General features: G+C 54.1%; 1 protein-coding gene across 2 annotated transcripts; it reads right to left on the bottom strand.

Moving 5' to 3' along the window:
• Positions 1-7533: 7533 nt before the first annotated feature.
• Chmp6 (charged multivesicular body protein 6) lies at positions 7534-13260 on the bottom strand. 2 transcript variants are annotated; one of them, XM_021176855.1, is made up of 8 exons: positions 13139-13260; positions 11547-11656; positions 11356-11443; positions 10956-11042; positions 10338-10403; positions 10081-10161; positions 9049-9103; positions 7534-8475 (listed from the first exon to the last, which is right to left on the bottom strand). In XM_021176855.1, the coding sequence occupies exons 1-8, from the start codon at positions 13199-13201 to the stop codon at positions 8423-8425; spliced, it is 603 nt and encodes a 200-aa protein (XP_021032514.1). In that variant the 5' UTR covers positions 13202-13260; the 3' UTR covers positions 7534-8422. The 2 variants fall into 2 exon arrangements, with proteins under 2 accessions (XP_021032514.1, XP_029340065.1); XM_029484205.1 differs by lacking the exons at positions 7534-8475; positions 9049-9103 and having other exon boundaries at positions 9114-10161; positions 13139-13253.
• Positions 13261-15367: the final 2107 nt, after the last annotated feature.

Below are 15367 nucleotides of genomic sequence, written 5' to 3'. Positions count from 1 at the left end.
AAAAAAAAAAAAAAGTGAGATCTTCCTGCCTCAGCATCTGCAGGGGCTTTGGTATTTTAATTGTCACACTGAAGATTATAACCTACACACAGGAACCTACAGTCGTGGCGGTCGCACCTTGAGACTCTCACCGCAGCTTTCTTTCTCATACGCATTTATATGTCAGTGTTTAAACAGAAGAGGATTTCCCCCTCTATCTCCCCACCACATTAACCATCGCTGTTTTCATTCTGCTTCTCTAAGACGGTCTGGCTACCGTCTCCTCTCCCAGCTACCTCTTCTGTTGTTTCCTGAAGCTGCAGATCCGGGCTGCCAGCGTTCCCCGCATGTTTGGGGCGGGGCTGCACGGTGGCTCCTCCCTTTCCTTCGCCTGGCTTGGAGGTCTCTTTCCTGGTCTGCGCTCTGGTGTGGAGCGGCTTCTCCTTCGGTTTTGCTGAGTCTTCTTTCTGATGAAAAACCCTGAGGTCACCCAGCCTCTCGCACGCGGGCATCTTTCCTGTGCATGGCTGCCGTGTGGTGGTTGGCTTCAGTTCCTGTCACAGTGACTGTGATGACTCAAATTGTATTTGTTGGATTTTTTAAATTTGTAAACTGATACCTTTCGCTAATTTTGAGTCTTTTTCTTCATATTTTGTTTTTCTGTTACAGTCTTTTTTTTTTTTTTTTTTCTTTAACAGCGTCTTTATGCAGGAACTTGTGTGTGTGTGTGTGTGTGCGCGCGCGCGCGCTGGAATCTGAACTCAGGTTGTCTGGAAGAGCAGCAGCCGCTCCTGACTGCTGAGCCATCTCTGCAGCCTGGACTGTCTTTTCCTTTGGAATCACATGCATGCTCTCTGTCCTTTGTATGACAAGTTACTTAAAAGAGTTGTAAATGGGGTAGGGCGTGGTGGCGCACCCCTTTAATCCCAGCACTTGGGAGGCAGAGGCAGGCGGATTTCTGAGTTCAAGGCCAGTCTGGTCTACAAAGTGAGTTCCAGGACAGCCAGAGCTACACAGAGAAACAAAACAAAAAAACAAAAAAAGAGTTTAAATGGGACAGTTTGAGTGGCACACTTGGTCTGTTACAATCTTATTAGCTGCCTGGGAATGTTGGGTTTGTTTGTTTTTGTTTTTGTTTTTGTTTTTTTCGAGACAGGGTTTTTCTGTGTAGCCCTGGCTGTCCTGGAACTCACTGTGTAGACCAGGCTAGCCTCAAACTCAGAAATCCGCCTGCCTCAGCCTCCCAAGTGCTGGGATTAAAGGTGTGCACCACCACCTCCCAGCAGTCTTTTCTATTTTTACAGACCCTCTCACTAGCTAGTTCAGATCTCAGGTTTTGCTGCCTTCCATGGCTCGTGGGTCCCTAACTAGCTTGACTCTCAGGGTCTACCCACACTTGTGTGACTTAGGGGAAGCCTAGGACTTGTAGGGTCCTCTCCAGGCTCATTCTTTCCTGGGACACACACAGGCCCCCTTTACAGCTTTCTCTCCCCCCACCCCCCGCCTCAGGGTAAACTGCCCTTTTTTGCTGTGCAGTTTTGAACCCAAGTTCTACCTGGGGTCAGAGCTGTGGGAGGAGATGAGACCAGAGAGCTCCCGTAAGGCATACATTCCGAAACACTGGACACATTCAGACAGGAGAAAAATAGCCCAGAGAGAGTGCATTCCACCTCAGATTTGAAGCCAGCCCATCTGTCTTTCTTGATTTATTTTGTATGTGCATGCCTGTGCTCATCCTGTTAGAAGCCAGAAGAGGGTGTCTGATCCCTTGGAACTGGAGCAGCGGGCACTGCGGGCCACCTGGCTCTTTATCTGTGATCTGAACTCTGGTCGTCAGTTGAGCGGCAAGCTCTCTTAGTCTCTCCATCCCGGAACTGACACTTCTCTGTGGAGTGTCCAGATCTTATGCATGATGCACTGTGGTCTGTGTCGGCCTGTGTCGAAACTGGAATGAAAGTGTGTCTGTCTGCCTCTCACACAACCAAGGAAAACCAGGAATGGCTGTGACCAGGACTCCCCAGCGAGCCTGACGGCGACCTCTGAGGCTGTCTGGGAGAGCAGGTTACGGCCTCTGGCATATCATCGCACTCGGAGTTCTGTGCAGACAAATGGATGTGTTCTTACGGACAACGTCAAACTTTCAGCTAAGCCACAGGGGCTCCCACCTGTCATCCTAAAAGAAGGCTGAGATGGGTAGAGGATTACCTGAGGCTAGTCTGGATCCACACTGCATCTCCAAAGCAGCTCCCCAGTGCTGAGAGCTAACTCAGAGTTTAGGAGAGCGGCTGTTCTTCCAGAGCACTGAGGTCAGTCCTCAGCCCTCATGGTGGGTAGCTCACAACTTTCCAGGGCTCCAGATGCTGGGACCTGTTGCTTTCTTCTCACTTCCACAGATGCCTGCACACACACGGGGTATGTGGGCATGTGTATGTGTGTACAAAAATATAAAAATAAATATTTAACCTCCCTCCCCCAATAACCTTAAAGCTAAATGTAAGTTAAATGCTTTAAAAAAAAGTTGCGCCGGGCATGGTGGCACACACCTTTAATCCCAGCACTCGGGAGGCAGAGGCAGGTGGATTTCTGAGTTCGAGGCCAGCCTGGTCTACAAAGTGAGTGCCAGGACAGCCAGGGCTATACAGAGAAACCCTGTCTCGAACCACTGCTCCTCCCCCCCAAAAAAGTGAGACCAACTCTGCCCTTCCCAGACTCACCACTGAAGCCTGACAAAGCAGCCTTGGCAGGTCCTGCCCCTCGTAGCCAGGGGAAGTGTCTCCTCGTGCTCCCGAGCCTGTGGTCACTGGCCTCAAGCTTCCACAAGCAACTAGGCCTGCAGGGCTGCACTGGTGTTTGTGGGCTGGTGAGCTATTTCCTCTAACTGGCAACATCAAGCCATTCCCTCTCAGGCAGAAGCGGAGGCTCCTAAGAATCAGGAACCTTAGCAGGGCTGGGAAGGTCCCTGAGGCTGGTCAAAGCCAGCAGCTGCTAGCTTCAGGAGACTGGCCAGAGCCTTGTCGCCTGAGTTGGACTGGGCAGTGGGTTTTCAGTGATGTGGCTGCTGGAGAGTCCCCTTGCTCTTGGAAGGGTCCCCACCAAGAATCTGCATGTAATCCCAATAAAGCCCCTGCCTCATCATCTGAGACCTGGTGAAATCATTTCTCTTTCCCTGCCTGAGAGGAAAATTGTCTGTTCACAGCACCCTGGGAAGTCACATGTCCAGCCCCACATGTATGTTCCTTATTGTTTGTGTGGGCATGCATGTGTACCGTGCACAGTACATGCAGAGGTCTTCAGACAACTTTGTGGGATAATTTCCCCCCTTTAAGTGGGCTCTGTGAGGCCTGGAGAGATGGGTCAGTGGTTAAGAGCACCGACTGCTCTTCCAAAGGTCCCGAGTTCAAATCCCAGCAACCACATGGTGGCTCACAACCATCCGTAATGAGATCTGACTCCCTCTTCTGGAGTGTTTAAAGACCGCTACAGTGTACTTACATATAATAAGTAAGTAAATAAATAAATAAATAAATATTTTTTAAAAAGTGAGTTCTGTGGACCAAACCTAGGTCCCCAGGTTTCCCGCACTTCTACCTGCTGAACCCGGGCTCTCCCTGCTCTGGTAACAGCCAGTTGGGCTGGCTGGAGCTGTGGCCCCATTTTGAGCACTGTTTGTCACTCACTTGGTTGTCATCTCTCCCAGCTTCAAATCTTACCTTGACAGATCCATCTCCCACAGCTGTAGGGAGCAAGTTCATCCCTGGAGGCCCCACAGGTGTGCAGGACAGGGCTACAGCTGAGGCCCAAGTGTTCAAGCACTCAGGCCTGCAGAGAACACTTTATGTATTTATATTTATATGCATACGTGCACGCTTCACCTGTACACGTGTGGTTAAGGGACAATTTGTAAGAGTTAGTTTCAAGGGATTAAACTTAGGTCATCTGAGTGACCTTGTCAGCATGGGCCTTTAAACCCCAAGCCATCTCCTTGGTCCTGTGGGGGATAGTTTACATCCAAACTGGAAGGGAACCCTATGGCAGCAGGTTAGTGGTTGCTTTGGGATGGGAGTGATACCTAAGGGCCTTGGGTTTCTTTTGAGGCTTAGAAGGTGTCTGAACTCACCCAGAGCCACCACAGCCTTACAGTGGCTTGAGGACAGGACAAAGAGCTAAGGTGTCGCTCCAAGCAGAGAGTGCCCAGGAGCACCTGGTGGACAGCCTGGTCTGCTACTCTCAGACCTTGAATGTCTTCAGTGAACTCGACTACCAGGAGCCCAGTGAGCCCCTGCTCACTGTGCAGAAGAAACATCCTTGAGAAATCTGGGGTGACAGAACAGTGGGTGACCTTCAGGTACCTGGCATGTGATGGTTTGAAGATGCTTGGCCCAGGGAGTGGCACTATTGGGAGGTGTGGCCTTATTAGAGTAGGTGTGGCCTTGTTGGAGGAAGTGTGTCACTGTGTGGGGGCGTGGGCTTTGAGACCCTCTGCCTGGCTGTCCGAAAGCCAGTCTTCTGGCTGCTTTCTGATCAAAATGTAGAACTCTCAGCTTCTCCAGCATGTCTGCCTGGATGCTGCCATGCTTCCAGCCATGATGATAATTGATTGAACCTCTGAAACTGTAAGCCAGTCCCAATTAAATGCTGTCCCTTATAGGAGTTGTCTTGGTATGGTGTGTCTTCACAGCAATAGAAACTCTCACTAAGACATGGCAGGAGGGTCACATCCTCCATGGAGACTGGGTACCATGGATGGCTCAGGGATGTCTAGAGGATAGGAATGTGCTGAGATAGCAGCCCTTTCTCCTCTGGGCTGCTGGGCTTGCCACGTTTGGGAAATGTTGATGAGGAGCATGGTAGAGTGGCGGTGTCCCTGACCCCAGGGACCCAGGTGTCCCTGATCCTGACCCTGGTCTGCAGGTCCACTCCTGGGAGGAAAGGGGCCCAAGCGTAGCTCCCCCACGAGCCTGCAAAACTGTCATGTAACACCCCCATTGCCCAGGTCTCCCTGGCAGGAGGAACATGCCCTTCCTCGCAGAGGTGACTCTAGGGGATGAGAAAGAACACATTGCCATTGTCAGCAGCTAAAGCAAACACCAGCCAAGTGATGACCAGCTGAGCCCTGGGGTGTAGCCCTCAAAACTGACCCTCTAACCCTGACCAGAGAAGCTTCTCTCTGCAGTGGGGACAGCAACTGGTCAGAGAGCTGGAGCGACTGTTGAGAGCTCATCTCCAACACATCCCCAACACACACACACACACACACGGCTTAGAGAGGTCCAGGAAGGCTGGGCAGAAAGAATGAAAAGCTGAAAGCTGGGGGTAGGGGTGTAGGGGGGGACATAGGGCAAAGGAGACTAGGCCATCACGAGGGGTAGGTGTCCAGCCAGGTGGTGCAGTGGCTAGAAGGCCATAGCAGGAGGCTGGCACTTGTGATGTCCAAACTCCAGAACCATGAGAAACAAACACTGAGGAAAATGTTCATTATGAGCTATGCAGGCTTAGTCACCTGTCACAGCAGTACAAATTAAGACAGGCTTTGAGCTGGGCAGTGGTGGTGCAGGCCTTTAATCCCAGCACTTGGGAGGCAGAGGCAGGCGGATTTCTGAGTTCGAGGCCAGTCTGGTCTACAGAGTGAGTTCCAGGACAGCCAGGGATACACAGAGAAACCCTGTCTCAAGAAAAAAAAAAAAAAAAAGGNAAAAAGACAGTCTTTGACATTGAAGTTGAGCTCATAGCAGTCAGTGAAGACCTGAATTCAATCCCAGGACCCACATGGTAGAGAGAACCAATCCTGAACAACCCTTGGCCTCCATATATGTTCCAGGCACCACACACAAACGTAATGAGAATAAGATAATAGCCCTCAGTGGTCCGGAAAGTCAGGGTTTACTAGGAAAGCGCTCTCCCCATGAGTGCTCTCGAGACGGTCTCACAACCCAACCCAAGCTGGCCTGGAAATTGTGTCTCTCCTGTCTCCACCTCCCTGGTATTGGGATTACAAGTATGAGTCACCATACTGGACCTGGATGCACGGAACTTGCATTTGGTGACCAGGGTACAGGATTTACTGTAAGGACTGGGAACATCTGAGGATCCTGCCATGAAGAACTCATATGCGAGAGCTCAGGCAAGGTACCAAGGCCTCAGCAGCCGATGCTCTGAGTTTAGATCCAAATCTACCTTCACTGAGCCAGTGCTCTGCACAAGAGCCAGCTGGGAGCCAAACACGTGCATGTGTACACACACAGACAGACAGACACACATCCTCTGTGAACCCTCTTCCTACTACAGGTGCCTTTATCCTAGCAGCTTCCACAAGGTCCTCTTAAGATCTGGTCTTTTCTGCCCTGTGTGGACCTCTAGGCCACAGCCTGAGCTGTCTTCTCAGGGAGCCCCATGCTAGTGCTTGACCTACAGGTCCCAACCTGACTACGTGGCCCCGTTCATACCACTGCTCACCTCCAGAGGCTGTCTCTGGCAGGGCCCCCCAGCTCTGCCACGGGCTTTGTACTTAGCTTGTAATTGTCGTAGGTCCTGTACCAACCACACTGGCTGATGGGAGCATGGTGAAACAGGAGGCCCGAAGGCGGCCAGAGATCACAGTCAGGGGTAGAACTGAAGGGCTACCACCCCCAAGCCAGGTACAGTGGAACATCTGTCATCCTAGCGTTCAGAGAGCTGAGGGGCCAGCAGACAGTATAGGGCAGCATAGGCTACATAGCAAGACCTAGCCCCTGAAAGGAGTAATCAATTACTCTTGGCTGTCTCAGGATGAGGGCAGCTCCGCGGTGAACTGCCAGTCTCCACCTGGCTCAGGTGAGATGCTGTGGAGAGCAGAATGGAATCTGGGCTTCCTGGGCCTGTGATGAAATTCCTGCAGCACTGTCACACTCGGTAGCAAGGGGCTCCGGGGTGTGGGTGTATCCAGGGTCTGGATTTACTACTGCAGGACATGGCCATGGGCTTGGAGCAGGCTTTGTTGGTAACACAGTCTTCATGACAGACAAGCACCCCAGCAGCAGAAGTGGGTAGCGCCCCTCCTGGTGGACACAGGCACTGCAGAAGCCACATCCACACTTATTCTGTGGGTCTTGGCTGCACTGCCTCCTGAGGTTGCCTGAATTCAACCTAGCAGTGCCAAGCCTGGCTGTGGATGGAGGCTGCTCCATGAAGGGGATTTGCCTGCAGTCTACCAGATATGATGTTTCCCATGTGCACTGCAACCCTGAACCAGTCAGTCTCTTGTTTGAAATGGCTTTAGGCCTGGGATCTGGCAGCCCTGACTACCAGGCCCATGTGTGTTGAATATGCATTGTGCACATTTGGAGTGGCCAGAGCCATGCCCTCTTCTACCTTTAAAGACAGTCGGAACTCTGGAGGTCCCAGACTTTCCCCAACCTGAGGTGGGTGCCCAAAGCTTCCCTTTCTGCCAAGCACGTGGCTCCCAGGCCCTGGCTCTGCCTAGCATGGTGGTTAGGGATGTTTGTGTCAGATCACAAGCCACACTCCAATCCACCTGTGTAACTGCTCCTAACAGGGAACCAAGACACTAAACTCAAGTCCAAGAGGCCAAAGACCATGCAGGGGTCAACTTTAATACTGAGGTTGACCTGTTTTGGGTTAAGGAAGAAATGCCCTCCTTTCCTGGTAGGCCCTAAGGGTTCATAAGACCCTTTGTTCCTCAAAGACCCGAGGACCAGAGATTGTCCATGATGAGACAAGCGTAGGGCTCTGGAGGTCAGTTCAGAGTTCCATGCCTCCTGGGCGTTGGTGGCTTAGTGTGTCCAGGACTCCATGGGGTACATGCCCATTAAAACAGGGTCTTGTTACCACCTTCAACATGTTTTTCTTCTGCGAACAGACCCCAAGCCAGGTTCCTAGATTTGTCCATTCTGTAGGATGGCCCCTGGCCCACCTCCCCCAACAGAAGAGGCTCAAGGTGATCTGAGGTGCAAAGATGCTCCAACAGATTTGGAGAACGCTAGGGTTTCTGCCACTAGCCTGCAGGGTAACTGAGGGGTGTCAGGATGCCAGGCAAGGCGAGAACTGCTCAGCTGAAGCCCCCACCAGCTCATGTGAGAGCAGAGACACGAGAGGGGAGCACAGGGACCCCGAGGTCTGAGCGCAGCTCACACGGGCTGGGGCAGTATGAGAACAGCACCAGGAGTAGTGGGCTGCGGCCAGCATGGGGTCCACAGCTGCCTGAAGCTGGGCCTGGCTGGCCGGGGATCCACTTAGTCCAGAAGGAGAAAGAGACAAAGGTGCATCCAGACTAAACTTCAAGGCGCCCTGATGTCAGCTCCCGTGTAAGCTGCTGCTCCAGCCATCAGCACCTGCACTGGCCAGTCCAGCCCTCCAGGCCTCCCGGGAGCCCTCAGGGTTGACTCGCAGCCAAAGGCTCTGTGGGCCAGTCCTCAGAGAATCCCTATGAGTCCCTGGAGAGGCCAGGTTATGAAGCCGCCACCAGCTCTGCCTGCCTGGATCTGGCCTTGGCAGGGGCTTCTGCAGAAAAAACAATGGGTCATGGTGAGCACAGACAGAGCTTTCAGAGGATGAGGCCAGGGCCTGGGCCTGGGGTAGGGCATGCATAGCAGGGAATGTGAGTTATATAGAAGCAGGAAGTGAGGGGCACAGCCTGGTGCTCCCAGAAGCCACCAAGGAACAGAGGGAACTGTGGAGCTACCCTGAGTTTGAGTGTCCACTTAATCCACTGACTAGGGTGTGTGGAGGCTTCTGAGCCGTGACTGTGATGGTGTAGGGGCAGCGCTCTCCAAGGCTGTGAATTCCAGGGGATCTAAGCCCTTCAGGGCCTAAATGGCGGATAAGCCTTCTCCCATGGCTGATGTGTCATTGTGACTCTGTGTGCTGGTCTGGCCCTTGAGAGGACCCTTAGAAAGCCAGGTCCAACCAGAGGCTGGACACTTGCTCTCTGCTGACCCAGGCACAGGCTCAAGCACACTTTCCCACTGCACTGTGGGAGATGCCAGTGGGCATGGTATGATGAGCAGCATATTGAGACTTGGGTATGTTCCTTAGACCAACACGGTCACACACAGAACACGAAGATACCGATACCTGGGTTTCTGTCAGGGAGCGGCTCTGACGGAACCTCTGGTAACTCCATTTGTTCCTGCAAGAAGCACAGGTGAGGCGTGAGCTGGTGTGTGCTGTCACAGGCTGCCCTGGCTCTCAAGGGCTGGATCTGCTCGCTAGCTGCTCTCAGAGGGACAAAGCAGCCGCCAGACTCCTGCTCAGATGACTGGCCCTGCACTCCCCCGAGCAACAGCGTCCTTACAGATGACCACTAGAGGTGACAGGCTACTCCAGGGGCTGAGCTACACCAAGAGTCCTCAGAGTCGGCGACCTGGAGCTATTCTCAGGAATGTCAGCTCACAAGGCAGGACCTGCAGAGGCCCACAGGGAAAGCAGGTGCCCAGGCTCTGCTGAGTCCCGGGTGAGGAGGCTTCTGCTGAGGAGCACTGAGGGGAGCAATCCCAGAGGGCTGCGGTGGAAAGTAGCCCTGTGAGCGCCCGCAGGCGGCCTGTCCTCCCAGCACTTCATAGGGCTCCTGGCTCTAACAGGTGGGCAGTCACAGGCCCCAGTGAGCAACTTCCCAGACAGTCTTCCTGGGCTGCAGACAGCAGGTTGCTCTGGGGACACAGAGGAACCTTGGGAAGCAGAGGCCACGCCCGTATGGTAGCTACAGAGCTCGCAGCCTGGATACCGGGCAGACACAGCTGCCGCAGCAGCAGGACCCTGAGGGCCTGGAGTGTGGAGGTGAACAGACTCCACTGAGTCACCGGGGGAAGAAAACGCATGCTGACTCGGCAGGCCGGGCTCAGCATTTCCTCTCGGTCCACACGTGGGTCACGAGTGCTGGCCGGCAGCAAACTGCCGGGTCAACCTCCAAACCACTCCTGCACAGATTCCTCAGCGCCGCACGGAATGTGGAAGCTGCTTGGCTTCTGTACAAACGGAATCACCCACCGTAGGAAGGGGATCGGGAAACCAGGACTCTGGGCTCAGACACAACAGTGGGACACACCACCAAGCAGAGGCCCGTAAGGTCCCATCCCCCAGGGGACAAGACAGCCCTGGGGACTGTACCTGAGTGATTGCATTCAGCTCTTCCAGGATGGCGTCCTCGTCCTCCTGGGTGAAGTTTCCAGCCAGCAGCTCATCAATTTGCTGTGGAAGGAGAGGTATCAAGGGGTGTGTCTGGGGGGTGTTCTGGGTGCCCCCGGGAACATGAATGGACTGTGAAGGGTATTTCCAACTGGGCCTCTGGGTTCCCCCGGGAAGCAGTAGCTCGCCACATAAATGCCAACTTGGCAATGGGTGAGCCTGTGCCCAGCAACACATACCCGCTGGTACTCCACTGCCTCCTGGGTCTCGTCCAGGATCCTCTCCACCTCCTCTATGGACATCACCTGATGAAGGTTCAGAGCTGCTCAGCAAGGGAGAGGACAGCCCACAGCAAGGCCACACCCTCATCCTGTCTCTCCTTCAGCAAAGCCAGGAAAGTGGGCCTGCCCTTGGCGTTGAGCCAGACCAGTCTTCCACTGCCCAGACCTTCCCAGGCCCCGACAATTAAGAGTAAAACAGGTCAAAACTGGAAATCCTTCCTGGGTGGTGTCTAGACTTCCTCTGTCTATAGTCAGTACAATACAGATGCCGGCCTGATGCGATGCACCCCAGACCCTACTCAGATACCCAGAAGGCAGCTAAAGGCCAGCCCACTCACCACCCAGTGCTGCTTCCTGAGCTCTGTGGGCAGGCAGGCACTCCCTGGCACTCGGCAGCAGTGAACCCTGCTCAAAGGTCACGCTGTGCCACACCTCCCTCCCATCCCACTGGTCCCTGCCAGGTACAAGAACATCCCCGATCCAGCTAGACTCGGCCCTGATCTGGCGCAAACTCGCTCCCATTCCCTGGGCCCTGCAGCTGCACCCACCCGCCCACCAGGCCCCACGAGGACCTACCTGGTGCATCTTATTCAGACATTCGTTCCCCACCTGTAGCCCCTCCATCACCTTCATCTCAATCTGCGTGAACTCGATGCTCTGAACCTGAAAGCAGCAGCCAGGGGTCAGAAGCCCTGCTTGGCTCTGGACCAGCCGAGTGACGGGCTTCTGTCATTGGAAGGAAAGTCCTACCCTTCCTGGTCTCTGCTGTGGTGGCTGAGATTTACTGAGAATGTCCTGGAGGACATTCCAAGGGTGCTGACTGCCTTTCAGTGGCTCCAGCCAGCAGGGACAAACCAGGAAGCTCTTACCCCAGCTCTGGGAGTCACCAGCCTGACCTGTTCCCCACCTCCCACCCTGGGGAGGCCCATCCCCCAAGCACTCGGGTTCCCAGCAAAGGCTCCTGGCCACTGCCTACCATGGCTTCCAGGCTGCTGATCTGGTTTTCTGTCCTATCGAGCAGTTGCTCCCGGTACCTCTTCTTCTTGAGCAGCAGCTTGGCTCGTCTGCAGGGGAAAGCCACCGTGTCAGAGTTGGCCCTGGCTCAGCCCCAGGGAAGCACCCCCCACACACACACCATGCTAGCCCGGGGAAGGGAGTGCCCCTTACTCTTTCCTGCCATCCCGCAGCAGCTGCCTGGCCAGGGCCCGCTCCCTCTCCAGCTGCTGCGTGACCCTCTTCTGGTACTGCCTCAGTTTGTCCCTCTGCTGCTTCAGTTGCTGGGGAGAGAGCAAGAGTGCAGGCTGGTCAGCAGGTCCTTCTGCCAGGCTTTCACCAGGCTGGTGAGCCCCAGCATGGTCAGGAAGGGCCAGGCAACCCTGTCCAGCAGTGGCCTCTGCCACCCAAAGGATATGGAGCAACATTCAGAAACATCCCCAGCCTTACAATGCAGTTGCAACTGGCCTGCCCCAAGCCAAGGCCCACTGTGCCAAGGAGGAGACTTTCATCCTATTCAGTCAGAGGAGGATGAAGCTGTGATCAGCCTGAGCTCTGTGGGTCACTGCCGTGGCCACCAGGCCCTGGGAGGCTCAAATGTAACAAAGGATGTGAAGTTGCCAGCTTCTGCCTCCCCCTCCCCAGCCACTAGCCAAGTGCGCTCAGTCCTTCTGCTCAGCCCATTTCTGTTCTGTGTCCAAATGCCGACCCTTCAGGCGGAGCCATGATGAACAGGTGCAGGCCCTGGGCACATGTCACACACAGAATGACACCCTGAGGCAGACCATTTGAAGTGAAGACCATGGGCACCTTTAAGGTTTAGTTAGTGAGAAACCATTCACCATAGACTCTAGGTTACCTAGGAGAACAGGCTAGCTGGGAGCTCTGCTAGCATGTTTGTGTGTGTGTGTGTGTTTGAGCATGGGCCTGGGTGTGGTTCTGGGTCCCCCACCTTCACCCAGTGTCCTCTACAGGGTCTGCCCCACGGTGGGCATCAACTGCATGACAGAGAGTGCTCACTATTTCCACCCTTTAGGTTTGGAGACCGTGGGCTAGGCTACCCATGCTCTTCTCGGGTGGTTATTTCTGCCAGCTGTTTACAAAGCATCAGGCATCTTGCCTGGGGAGACAGGGGCACCAAATGGAGCTGCAGGATGGCCAGACTGTGCCTCTGGAGACCAAGCAATCTGAGCAGGTCAGGCGGTGGCAGCAGCAGCAGCTGGAGCTAGGCTCTTTCCTTCCTGGTGCCTGGCGCTCTGGGACTGTTCAGATGTGTGCTTGACAATGGTGCCCTGAGCCTCCGAATTCCACGGAGGAGCAGACAAGGTGTGTCCTGCCCGCAGGACCCACCTCTGTGACAGTTCTACTTAGAGATGGAGGGCGGTGTCCTGAGACACGAGTGTCTCGGGGGCTTCCAGCTCACACAGAGGCTGCAGAGATGGTGGACGAGCACCCTTTCCCAGTAAGAATCACGCTGAGACTTTTAGTGACAGCCACGCCCACGGGATCTTTATCTGAGGGCTTTTTCTAGGAACTTTCAATAACTTATGGCTTCGGATGCCAAGGCCAAGGCCACAGGCTTCCTTCCTTCTCTCACGGATCGGCGCTCAGCCCCGAGACACAATCCCGGTCTTTCCGGGCCGAGCCGCGGCCGGTCCAGGAGTCTGCAGCTGGGCGCGCCATGGCACCGGAAGCGCGTCCCGCTCCGCTTCCCGCCTCAGTTTCCCCCACGGGGCCCGGCCCTCCGCCCGCCGTAGGTCCCTCACCAGGATGGCCCTGTCCTGTTCGGTGACTCGGCTCTGCTTCTTGCGGCCGAACAGGTTGCCCATGGTGGCCCCGCGCCGGCCAGCCGAGCCCGTCGCCGCCGCCGCTCTGCGGCCACCGTAGTCCGCCCGACCTACGGCGGCCGCGCGGAGCCATGCGCCGCAGAACGCGAAGCAGCTTCGTCCCTAGCGCAGCGCATCGCTGGACTTACTAGGCGATGCGAACGCCCTCCTTCGGCCTTTCAGCTAATCAGATCGGACTGTGATTAATTCAGAGCACCTCACAGGAGTGAGCCTAAATCAGACTTCCCGACTTTCAAAACCGCCCAGCCGACACCCCCCTCCCCGCTGGTGCAAAACATACACACACCTAGTGTTTTTGACCTACAAGTGCTTGCTGAGAAGTGTGCACCAGCGTTCACCTGCCATTCGGCGCTGTCACCATCGTCCCCTAGTCTCCTCACTGTAGACAGTCCTTAGGCTACCGATGAGTCAGGGATTCTCTGATCCCACCTGCCCTCTGTAGGCCCTTGGTGAGTCAGGGGGCGGGGACAAGACACTCATGAGTAGGGCTCTACACCCTAACAGCCCCAAAATTGGCGCCACTGCCCTGAATTCGTTGCCTTTGCTAGGAGGGGAGTCCTCCTGCTTCCCCACGGCAATCATCCTGGTAATCATCCCTTAGGGAGGCAGTACAAGCAGCTGGGCCAATTACTAAGCATTCTTGTTCATTTACACCTTTCTGAACGATGGGCTCAGTTTTGGCCTCAGGCTCAACACATTATGAATCCAGTAAAGCCAGTGGCTATCCCTCTGCAGGCGGCTTCTTCTGATTCCTGAACTGCCTGCATTTTCCCTTTCCCCACCCCCAACTCCTTCAGTAAACAAGAGTAGAAGGCATGGAGGGGGCTTTCTGGTGTCCCAGCAGTGGCTCTTGTGACTCCTCAGGCATAAGAGGCTCCCAGTCTTGACTTGGTTTTAAGAACAGCACGAGAGGCTGAAAGTAAAGTCCATGGTGAGGACTTGGGGCAGGCTCTGGCTATCAGACCTAGGGTTCTAGCTCCTTCTGTCACTTAGAAGCAGTTTCTAGAGGTTGTTTTTTTTGTTTTGATTTGATTCCAAGGGGCCCTCTAACTAGCCAGGAACCCTTTATCCCAGGGCTCTCTGTACAGTCAGCTGCCCTAATCGGGTTCAGCCACTGGCTTTGATGGTTAGCTGTCATATCTTAGTCTCCAATGCTCTGTGGGCCAACTAGCCCCATGAAATCTCAGTAATGGTACCCTGTCCCTGTGGTCAACATGACTATAAAGGGCAGTACTGGGGCAGAACTTACTAGAAGGCTGAAGCTTCCCATCTGTGTGGTTCTCATGCCCTAACCAAGGGCATGTTCTGGGGTGTGGGACAGAGGTCTTGTGCAGGTCCAGGGTATCCCTGACTGGTCTGGGACTTGCTATGCAGACCAGGATGGCCTTGAAATCACCCACTTTCTCTGTCCACTCTTGTCTACTCCGTGCTAGGATGCCCTGACATCCCAGAGTCACTAACTGAGGCCCAGTCTGTCAAGCAAGGCCCACAGTACCCAGTGCCTTGCTGGCTGCAGCCATTTAGCTAGGGGTATTTATTGCCCAGGGAGGGTTCTGTTTCTACCATAACACTCTGGAAGCGCTTCCACACATTCTTCCTAGTTCTCTGCCAATACAGAGCTGGAAATGTCTGAATTCTTTCCGTCTGTAAGCCAGGATTTGGCAACTATGGCCCGTGAGTCAAACCGGTTTGATCTCCCCTCTCCTTTTTATACAGCCTACAAGCTAAGAATAAATATGTTTTTAAAATTTACTTACTTACTTATTTTAAAGATATTTTCCTCTCTCTGTAGCCCTGGCTGTCCTAAAACTCACTCTGTAGACCAAGCTGGCCTTGAACTCCCAGAGATCTGCTTCCCTTTGTGCTGGGATTAAAGATGTGAGCCATCATGCCCAGTAAGTTTTCTGTATTTTAAAAAGATTCTCTCTCTTTCTCTCTGTCTCTCTCTGTGTCTTTCTCTGTCTCTGTGTGTGTGTGTGTCTGTCTGTCTGTCTGTTATGGCTAATTTTTTTTTGTTTTTGTTTTTGTTTTTGTTTTTCGAGACAGGGTTTCACTGTATAGCCCTGGCTGTCCTGGAACTCACTCTGTAGACCAGGCTGGCCTTGAACTCAGAAATCCGCCTGCCTCTGCCTCCCGAGTGCTGGGATT

This window comes from Mus caroli, chromosome 11, assembly GCF_900094665.2.
Source record: "Mus caroli chromosome 11, CAROLI_EIJ_v1.1, whole genome shotgun sequence".
NCBI lineage: Eukaryota > Metazoa > Chordata > Mammalia > Rodentia > Muridae > Mus > Mus caroli.
Note: the sequence above shows the minus strand (reverse complement) of the source record. Positions and strands in the feature narration are given on the sequence as shown.

Bases quoted from the DNA above. Each gene is read 5' to 3' on its own strand.
- Chmp6 (XM_029484205.1), bottom strand. From the start codon at position 13,201: ATGGGCAACCTGTTCGGCCGCAAGAAGCAGAGCCGAGTCACCGAACAG. The intron at 10,404-10,955 runs GTAGGTCCTCGT...AACCTTCATCAG, and splicing joins GTCTGAATAAGATGCACCAG to GTGATGTCCATAGAGGAGGT. The intron at 10,162-10,337 runs GTATGTGTTGCT...CTCCTTCCACAG, and splicing joins AGGCAGTGGAGTACCAGCGG to CAAATTGATGAGCTGCTGGC.